Source organism: Meleagris gallopavo, chromosome 1 (genome assembly GCF_000146605.3).
Source record: "Meleagris gallopavo isolate NT-WF06-2002-E0010 breed Aviagen turkey brand Nicholas breeding stock chromosome 1, Turkey_5.1, whole genome shotgun sequence".
In the NCBI taxonomy this organism is placed as follows: domain Eukaryota; kingdom Metazoa; phylum Chordata; class Aves; order Galliformes; family Phasianidae; genus Meleagris; species Meleagris gallopavo.
Genome location: NC_015011.2, coordinates 180,938,393 through 180,948,794, shown reverse-complemented (window position 1 = coordinate 180,948,794; position 10,402 = coordinate 180,938,393). Strand labels below are relative to the sequence as shown.

At 46.0% G+C, this 10,402-nt stretch overlaps 1 protein-coding gene across 1 annotated transcript; it reads right to left on the bottom strand.

Annotated features, from left to right (window-relative positions):
• Window positions 1–3,153: 3,153 nt before the first annotated feature.
• Window positions 3,154–10,312, bottom strand: GPR83 (G protein-coupled receptor 83). Its single transcript, XM_031552082.1, has 5 exons — window positions 9,175–10,312; window positions 7,794–8,100; window positions 7,319–7,444; window positions 6,266–6,399; window positions 3,154–5,400 (listed from the first exon to the last, which is right to left on the bottom strand). The coding sequence occupies exons 1-5, from the start codon at window positions 9,255–9,257 to the stop codon at window positions 4,776–4,778; spliced, it is 1,275 nt and encodes a 424-aa protein (XP_031407942.1). The 5' UTR covers window positions 9,258–10,312; the 3' UTR covers window positions 3,154–4,775.
• Between the last annotated feature and the right edge of the window lie 90 nt (window positions 10,313–10,402).

The window sequence follows — 10,402 nt, the reverse complement described above, 5'->3', positions numbered from 1 at the left end:
CTCAGATTGGTGTCATCAGCAAACTTGCTGAGGGAGCACTCAATCCCACTGTATATGTCATTGATAAAGATCCTTCTCTAAGGATTGTATGATTCTTTGATTCTATGTTGAAGAGCACCAGTTCCAAGGTGGTCCTCTGGGGAACACCACTCATGACCAGCCCCCACCCGGACATATAGCCATCGACGACAGCCCTCTGGCTGTGACCATCCAACCAATTATTTATCCACCAAGTTGTCCAGCCTTCAAATCCATATCTCTCCAATTTAGAAATAAGGATGTGGTACAAGACCATTTCACAAGTCCAGGTAGATGATATCAGTTGCCCTTCCTACCCATCCAGAGATGCCAGCACTAACTTTACCTATGTGACCTTAATTGATTCATTTTACAGAGGATGCATTCTCTAGTCAAAAAATGATCCTATAATCATACAATAACAGAATGGTTTGAATCATCCAATTCCAACCCCCTGCTATGTCCATGGTCCTTTGCAGCCTGGTCTTGCCCCTTGGCTGTGGTCGGTCTTGTAAGAAGCAGAGGGGTTTTCTCATGGACTTCTCCAAGGCTTGATGGATGTGGTGGACCACAAACTGACACTGTACAAGTGTGGATTAAAACAGCTTTGAAAATGAGTCTGTAGAGACTTGTAGTGCAAATATTGAGATGGATATGGATGATGTAGGAATGAGCATGTCTGAAAGCTCCAAAGGAAATAGAGCCAGGCTTTAAAGAAAGATATCTACGGATAACCAAAGACATGACTGACAACAGTCAAAGCTCTTACCTTGGGGCAGAGACACAGCTCCAGCACAGGGTAGCCGCCAGAGGAAGACCTATGTTCAGATGGCCACAGGACCACAGGAGGATGGCCATAGGGTCACAGCATGTCACATGTGACATTTCTCCTCCTTCACTCCAAAAGGAGGACATTCGGTAACTATAAAGATACTGAAATAAAGGGAAGAAAGCAGGTGTGGCCTTGCATGAGTTAGGAAATCTAGTTCTTGTCAACCAAAAGGCACCCAAGAGGTATAGCAAGGAGCCTTTAGGCAGCATCTCTGGAGCAATGTGCCACAGGAGAGAGCCTGGCCAGGTCACCTGAACATAGCACATGGGGATGTATGTGGAACTGGGAAAAATCAACTTGCTTAGAAAGCCACAAGACCTTCCACAAAGGACTATGATGCTTTATATCACTAATGGAGAAGAAGAGCCTTCCAAGAGCATCCTCATGGTGCTCCAGAGCAACCATCTCTTCTCACACCAGAGTCCCTGTCAGGGTTCCTCTTGATAATCTGCCCATCAAAAGCCAGCTACCAAACCATCTCTCTGATGGTTCAAAGCTGGATGTGGCTCTGGGCAGTCTGGTCTAGTGGTTGGCAAACATGCCCAGGGCAGGGGGCTTGAAACTTTGAGGTCCTTTTCAACCCAGGCCATTCTGTGATTCTATGGTTATTGCAAAGCATTGCCCAGTAATAAAACCAACATACAACACAAAGCATAGCTGCAGCAGGCAAATGTGCACAAAGGAAAAAATGAAAGATAATCTCCACACTGCACATTTATCTTATTTTCTCATAACTCAGACCATCCCTTCACACTCATCCAGGGAGCACATGAATGCTTTGTAACAACTTTATTCATTACTTCATTTACAATTTAAAAGAACCTTCTGATCTGCAAGAGAACTGAGGTATGATATTACTCATGAAGCCTAGAAGCCCAATTTAAATTGCCCAGGACACAATGTTTCTGGAATACTTAGCATTCTACCTTACTTTGTGTGCTCAGAGCACAACCCCTGCTGATTTCAGCAGCACCAATGAATGCAAGATGTTCATCTAGAATCCCAAATCAGATATAAGGAAAATAAAGACAATGCTGATTGGAAATTGCCCTGTAGCACACAAAGCACTTTGTAGCTCAGTGTATTATGTACAGTTTAGAAGGGCATAGTTTCTAAAGCTTCACCTGTGAGCTTGCTCCTTCCCTGTCTGCTTAGGTCCTCTCTCTCCAAAATTGCTGGACCTGTGCCCCAGCTCAGGCCGAGATCAGGTTGTTCAGGTTCACTGGCCATTATCTGCCCAACCCACTTTTCTTTTTGCCAGGTCCGACTTTGTAATGAAATCAGCTCTGACTTTTTTTACAGCCTCTCTGTGCCTGGATCCAGAAGTGCATAGACAGAGCTGAAGAAGGGTGTTCCACACAGAATCCTGTAACTGTGGGAGCTCTGCTCAGACCCACCAGAGTCCCTGTCAGGGAAGGAGCTAACACTGCCATGGACATCTGAGAGTTTATTTGCTGGCAAGTTTTTGTGTTGTGTTATGACAAATTTCCGTATGTAATTGTTTAAGGATGCAAACTGCATCTACGGAAGGTGAGTCTTAAAATGGCCAAAGGTTACCTTCACCTTCAGAAACATCTTCCTGAGTTCAGACTCTCGTCCCAAACAGAGCTAAGGAACAAGGATGTAGCTGCAAAATCTTTCTAGCATTTGGATGTGAGTGAAAACAACTCCATTACATTTAGTGAATGGGAAGAAGAGACTTCTGACATAAAACATGGCTCAGCCCAAACAGTTCCAGCTTGGCAAAGCTGTATTTAAGCACAAGGGTGGCAGAGCATCACTTGCATGACTCTACTACTTGTCCACTCATCACTGCTCATCAGCCCTGAACAAGACTAAACCTGCAATTCCTCTCACAGCAAAAGCTCCCTCAGATGGAGCTCTGGACCTTCAGCAAGCCCAGAGGACTAAAGGTCATAGAATCATTAAGGATCGAAAAGACCTTTAAGATTATCTAGTCCGACTGCCAACCCATCCCCACTAACCACATCCCCCTGTCCCTGCCATACACCAGACTTAGTGATACCCAAAGGTTTATTTACTAGAGTAATCTGAATCTGCTGCCACAGGATGTGAAGGGTGGTTGAAGGGCTCTGCACATTGGGGACCTTCTGTCGTGAGCACTAATGGAGTGAATGGGAAAAATTTCTTCTCAGAAAGTGCGGTGAAGCACTGGCACAGGCTGCCCAGGGAGGTGGGGATTTACTGTCCCTGGAGGTGCTCAAGAACCATGGAGATGTGGCACTGAGGGAGGTGATGTGCGGCCACAGTGGGGATGGGTTGGTGGTTGGACATGGTGATCTTAGAGGTCTTTTCCAACATTAAAGATTCTATGATAAGGAATGGCAGCAGCCTCTGAAGCACTTGGGTGCGAAAAACCCACACAAGACTAATTCTGAAATCATTTTAAGTTTATTAGAGGACATTGGGGAATAGTATTTTTTCTCTCTCCTTTTTTTTTCTTTTTTCTTCTTCACACTTTTAGCCATTAATAACAAAGCTTTTTCTCACTTCTCTACTGGCCCCTCACAAGCTGAACTTGGAACAGCACTCCCATGTGACATCAAAGGCTTATTGCTGCAGCACAGGAAAAGTGACTGTTTCCCTGTGCAATAAAAAGCAACATTTCTTTGAATACTCTTTTGCTTGTCTTGTTCAGAATCTAGTATTTTTTTGCTAAGAACATTAAGTTCTGCAATCTACACCAGAGAGCTGCAGTCATATCAATTTCTTAATGGCTGTCCATGAAAGACATGTCTCACCAATCTTTAAATGCACTAAAATTGCTCATTCACAAGAGGATATCTTGCAAACATCTTCATCTTTTATTACTTGCTATCACAGATATCATTACAGCAGTCTATTTATGAGCTGGTTTCAGTGAGCTTAGTTGGGATCATCATTGGGAACATCTTAGCTGGGATGAAATATCCCACGTGTCTGATCTGAGAAATTCTCAGGTGCTTTACAGGAGAAGAGAGCAACAGTAATAAAGTAAAAAGTCACACTGCAGGATTCTTCAGTCACCACCTGGTAACAACATAGAGATGCTCGGAACAAAAGTATCTCATCCAGGCTGGATGGGGCTCTGAGCACCAGATGAAGCTGTAGGTGTCCTCCTCACTGCAGAGGAGTTGGACTCAATGGCCTTTCAAGGTTCCTTCCAACACAAACCATTCTATGATTCTCTGATTAATAGGTCCATGATTGGAGCACTGATGGGACAATACATTCAAGATTTTCAGGCTTTAGGTCTCTATTTGAATTAAAGCTTTATGAATATTCATGCCTGTTTCACGAAGGTACAGGCAACTGATGCAGAGCTAACGGGTTGGTGTTTGCCATCTATTTACACAAATGGCCATCGCATTTTTTTCAGCCCTACCTTAGGAAGAGTGCTTGTGATGTAAAAGACAGCTCTAATTTCCAATGGTTGTTTATTATCCCTCCACCTCTTTGAAGATATTTTCACAAATGGGAGAAAAAAATTCAAACCAGCAACCTCTGCCTCTATATCCCTACTGTCTGTGTGCTGCTACTGAGCGACTAAAAAGAGGGAGGCTTACCGTCAGACTGCTGCTTCAGTGTTTAAATACCAGCAAAGCACACAAATGGCCCCAAGTGGTACAGACTCGGTCATGCAAATAACAGAGGCACATGCAGAGAATCCCTCTTGGCCAGCAGACCAAAGTCAGCTTGACCAAGACAAAAAGAAAGCTCATTCCTGGCACAGCTTTGCTTTCTTCCCTTTGGAGTCTCCACGCCATTAACATCAGTTTCACACTACCAGCTGTGGAGTTGGACTTTTCAGTACAACCACAGGAGTTGGCACAGTCTCTGCTTAGGCCAAGGTTCCACATCTTCCCAGCTGCCTAGATCCAGTCAAACCTATGTGTGGTCTGTATCCATCTCCCAGGGCCACCATTTAGCTCACAGCTACTATGGGCTCAACTGCAGAGATGTCCATCTTTCCTAACTGGTTGATGGAGGCTGAGGCAGGGACATGAGAGACCTGCAGCCTCTTGAAGTGGCTGTTTTCAGGCCACGCCAGTCGGTAAGAAGGGACCGTGGAGGGAAGCCTCTGTTCTGCAAGGCTAGGAGGTTTTCTGCAGATGTTGAGCAAAGCCTTCAGTTCTGCCCGGAAGCTGTCATTGAGCCAGCAGTAGATGAAGGGGTTGTAGCAGGTGCTGCTCATTGCAAGCCAGTGAAAGGCAAAGTAAAGGGCATTGTTGGAGTGGATGGTTTGGCTGGAGAGCAGGACAACATAGCAATTTAAGGGAAACCAGCAGATGGCAAAGAGGATGACAACAAGCATCAACATCTTTATAGTCTTCTTATTTTTTTTGCGAAGGGCAAAGTACTGCTCAGTGGTGACATCCCCAATGACATTGCGCAGCCAGAGTTTCTTGGCCACTGTCATGTAGGCAGCAGAGATGATCAACAGGGGTAGGACGTAGAGCAAAACGAAGGTTGTTAAGTCGAGGTACTTCCAGAAGAGATCAGCTGGCTCAGGGAAATCTGGGATGCACAGGCACCGAGTGACTTCCTCACTGCAAAGGGAGAAATATCCAGAACCACAGGACAGTTTGGGTTGGAATCATAGAATCACAAGGTTGGAAAAGACCTATAAGATCATCTAGCCTAACTGTCTTCTCATTACCACTGCTACTACAAACTACTAAACCATATCTCGCAGCTCCTTGTCCAGACGCCTCTTAAACACTTCCAGGGACAGTGACTCCATGACCTCTCTGGGCAGCCATTCCAATGCCTGACCACTCTCTGAGAGAAAAAGTTTTTCCTCGTGTCTAATCTAAACCTCCTCTGATACAACTTGCAGCCATTTCCCTGGGTCCTTTCCATTGCCTGGGAGAAGAGGCCAAACCCCTCTTCACCCCAACCTCCCTTCAGGAAGTTGTAGAGTGCAATAAGTCTCCTCTCAGCCTCCTCTTCTCCAGACTGAACAATCTTCCTCAGCTGCTCCTCATAAGGCTTGTGCTCCAGAGCCCTCACCAGATTCGTTGCCCTTCTCTGGACACGCTCCAGGGCCTCAACATCTTTCTTGTAGTGAGGGGCCCAAAACTGAACACAATACTCGAGGTGCGGCGAGGAAGGGACCTTAAAGCCCACCCAAATGCCAATGTATAGAAATAGAATGATTGGGACAGTTCCTGAACTTCATGTCCTATTTTGTATGATTAGGGTGATAGAATAAACATTAAAAAAAAATAAAATAGAAGAGGATGTCAGCCATCACAAATGGAAACTGATGTAAATTACAAACGAACCCCCTTTCTGGGTAATCTCAGTGTGAGTTCAGGGCTTTCAATAGAAAATTCCAATGCATAACCATCAGGAACTCAGCCTCCGGTGAGACTAGAGGAAAATACACCAATATAGGAAAATCATCCTTACCTGTATTCAAAAGTAAAGAGTTTTTGGTAGATAGCATGTGGGAGGGAAAAACAAGCTGCCATGACCCAAATTACAGAGATGTAGATAATGCCTTTTGCCATAGGTAAGCGAGGTTTCAGAGGGTGCATTATGACCTGTTCAAAACAAACTAACATTCAGGCTCGTGTCATTTTAGGAAATAATTGTAACAATTTTTTGTATGCTTCCATCCTTACATCTATTACTAGACATGGATATTCAGAATGCAAACTGTGCTGCCTCCTCTCAGCTCTCACTGCCTACAAGCTGCACATGAATGTCTGAAATAATCCAGGAGTAAGGAAAGCCAGATCCCATCTGACCCTTGAACTTTGGTATTTTAGTCTGAGTGGCAAAAACAGGGCATCAGTGGGCCTTATACACACAGATTCTGTTTGCTTAAAAGCAAATTAAGGATGGAGGCATAGTCTGTCTCAGTGACCAGAGGTCCATGGGGCTATGAAGTAGCCAGAGCTCCTCGGGATGTTTCTGACAGTGGGAACAGCAAGTGAAAAATGTCACCACCACCAGCTTGCTTTCTGTGTGTCTGGGGTGAATCCAACCTGGTAATGTGTGACTGCTCCCAGACTTGATCCCTGTAGCAGCAGCAGCAGCTCTGCCCTGCTTCTGACACACATCAATCCTCTGCATCTCACGTGGAGTGAGATGTCCCAGGATGCCTGACACCAGGCAGGACATCCCCACACCCACAGCAGTGGGGCCAAAGAAGCCTCCCACATGGGACAGCTGCCTGTGTGAATTCCTATCAGACCTTAAGACTTCATCCTGGCCTGAGAGCGACTGGATCACCATCTGCAGAGTTCCTAATCCCAGTGGGAGTGCACACATCCCACCTCACTGCAGGTGTGGAGCTGTTTTCTATCTAACAGCAAAGAACTGTTCCACCACACTGTCAGCCCTTCATGCATCTTACATTAATCTGAGAGCTGAGAAGGGAAGGACATGGGATCACACTCTCTCATTTTAATTACACCTTTCTAAGCTTTCCTGCTCTCTGCTCTAGCAAGTTCTTACCTGGTGCCTGTCCACGGCAATGGCTGTGAGGGTCAGAGCAGAGACGTGGAGCGAGCAGTACTGTGCGAACCTACTGACATGGCACATCCCCTTCCCAAATATCCACGTGCTGTTCACAAAACGAGCCTGGAATCAGAATGACATTAGCATTTGTGCCCGTGCCCACAGGCTTACATGCACAGACATAAATGAGCCCATAGGGAACCTGCCTTAGCAGGGCAGTGCACCAGATGAGCTCCAAAGGTCCCTTCTAACCCTACGATTCCACCTCCGGCACAAAACTACTTCTGCTGTGTAAAAGATACCTTAAAATTGCAGTTTCTTTCTGCCTTGAATCGTTGCCAGGCTGCTGAGGCTACCAAAGGTACTTCAGTGTCTTTATGGCACATCCTCTGTGTCCCAGCAGGTCAGCCCAATGCACTGAGCTGCAGCTACAGCCCCCCCCCAGCAAGAAAGGCCTCTGCCCCCATCTTACCAGTGTAAAAGGCGTGTTGAGAAGCGTGATCATGATGTCAGCCACAGCCAGGTTGACGATGAACAGACTGGTAGCGGAGCGCAGGCGTTTGCTCTTGATGATGACGTGGCAGACCAGGACGTTGCCGAAAAGGGAGAAGACGATGATGATGGAATACGCAGTGATGAGCAGAGCTTTGGCCGCCACATGCTGCGAGTCTGCTCCGTGTCGGCTCCTGCCCACAAAGCTCTGCCAGTCGGCCAGCGTGTCGTTATCCCAGGGAAAGAACCCCGAGATGTTCGGGATTTCCAACACCTCCTCAAGACTCCTGTTGAGGAGGAACTTTCCTGAGGTTGGGAAGGTGTTCACGAAGTAGGGGAGAGAGAGCCAAACGAAACAGGAGAACATCTCTGGCAGGCTGCTGTGTGCTTCCCCAGGGGAAATAACTCATTTAGGGCAGTGCTGTGGCTGGGCAGCAGCGGCTCTACAGGTGCACACGTTGCTGCCAGTGATGCACCAGCATAGCCAGGGGAGCAGGGCTCCTCTCTCTCCTGCTCAGCTCATCACTTTTCTCCTCCGGAGGAGCTCTGTGTCCTCGCACAAGCTCTCAGCCAGCATTCCTGCCCATTGGGCTGCATAGCATTATTTCTGCTCTGACGTGCTGCAGTTCTGCACAATTACACTCCCCTCAGGCGTCACTCCAAGACAATCACAGCTGCACTCTGTACAGCAGGCAAAATCTGTCTATGGTTCTCAGCATCATTCCTTAAGAGCAGCACTGCTCATGCTGATTTGGTGCTGCTTATGCACCAACAGTGTGTACAGGGGCTGTGCTGTCTTCCAAGGCACATTTCAAAAAGAAGTTCAGCTTTACCAGATCAACAGGTGAGTTTCAGCCTATTTCACAGCACTACAAACTAGCACAGAACAGGGGCACATAGTACAGAAAGTCACGCGCATACACACTGGTGAAAATACATGCATGCACAAGGTGCCAGCCCATGATTGTAAGCTGTGCCTGGTTTAAGGGTTAGGAGATTACCAACCTAACATGCGCCTCCCCTGACACAGCTCTGTGCAGCTGCCATGAGGCCTCACACACCATGCTCTCCACCAGAAATACCAACCTGGCAGCAGATATTTTCTCAGAGATAAGATTCATTTCAGTAATCCGCAATTTTGCCAAATCGTTACAAGCTGATAGCATTCTGTAATGCTGTCCTTTCTCAGCCACAAGAGAGATTAGAGATACACAGCAGCAAACTGCTCCAGTGTGTCACCACCCTCTGTGTGAAAACCTTCCTCCTAATATCTAACCTAAACCTCTCCTGTCTTAGTTTAAATCCATTCCCCCTTGTCATATCACCCTTAACCCCTCCACAAGTTGCATATCTTCCTGTACCTCTTCCTGATGTGGTTACCAATCTGTTCTCTCTCTGAAAAGACAGGATCCCAGTAGGGTGTGATATTTCCCTTTCCAAACATTCAGCAGTGTTGAAAGTTCTTATGTGATCCCTGTGAAAAGAATATACATACGTTCAATAGTGATAGAATACAGTTTAGTATCTGCTTCAGCTGACTTCACGGTGTGCCAACATCTCCATCCATCATCCAGTGACTGCAAAAGAAAAGAGCTACAGAGAAACATCAGCTATCTGTGAACTGAGGCACCTCATAAAATAAAAAAAGCATTTAAAAAACAATTGAAACAAAGATACATGGCTCTCAGGCAATTTATATCACCACAAATATCTGTTCAATAGCTCTAACTGAAGTTACAATTTAGGAAAAGAGGAGCAGTTAAAACAGACCATAAAACAAAAGTAGAACCAAAATAACCTACCCAGACACTCTACAAAATGGGATTTGGAAACATTCAACTAGAGGGGTAATTAAACAAAACCAAAACCCAACGAACAAAAGCACTGCAGAGTGCACACCCCCACCATATCCATGGAAACAACTTCTCATCCAGTGCGGGTCTGCCAACATCTGAGCCTGCTTTGGGCAGCTGCGCTGCAAGTTGCATGAGGAGAAGTGACCTTTCAAAAACTATCCAGGGGAATTCTCTGAGAATTGACATTGACTCTATGAGTGTCTTACTCTTGTGGAAATGGATAAAAACAAAAAGCACACTGATGATAAGAAAGATCCTCCGGTGTTAAAAAAAAATACTTATGTAGAACAGGTTGTGTTTTTGTCTCCAGAATGAAAGATGCTGTTTTCATTTTCTAAAAGACAATTTGGGAACGGCTGCACTTTAACATGACAAAAAAAGTCTGCTGTGAATCTGACAGCTGACTCCATCAGCCACGTGGATGAAGGAACAGAGGCCACCCTCATTAAGTCTGTGATGATACAAAGCTGGAGTGGCTCATACACCAGAAGGCTGTGCTGCCATTCTACAACACCTGGACAGACTGAAGAGTTGGGCAGGGAGGAACCTGATGAGATTTAATGAGAGTAAGTGTAGAATCTTGCACATGGGGGGAATAACTGCATGCATCAGTACAGGTTAGGGGCTGACCTGCTGGAGAGGAGCTCTGCAGAGGACCTGGGGGTCCTGTTGGACAACAGGTTGGCCATGAGCCAGCAGTATGCACTAGTGGCCAAGAAGGCCAAGGGGATCC

Excerpts from the sequence above, each read along its gene's own strand:
- GPR83 (XM_031552082.1), bottom strand. The coding sequence starts at position 9,257 with ATGTTTGGAAAGGGAAATATCACACCCTACTGGGATCCTGTCTTTTCA. Across the intron at positions 8,101-9,174 it reads GGTAACCACATCAGGAAGAG|GAGTCTTGAGGAGGTGTTGG; the intron begins GTACAGGAAGAT and ends CCTCCTCAACAG. Across the intron at positions 5,401-6,265 it reads CTCTTTACTTTTGAATACAG|TGAGGAAGTCACTCGGTGCC; the intron begins GTAAGGATGATT and ends CTCCCTTTGCAG.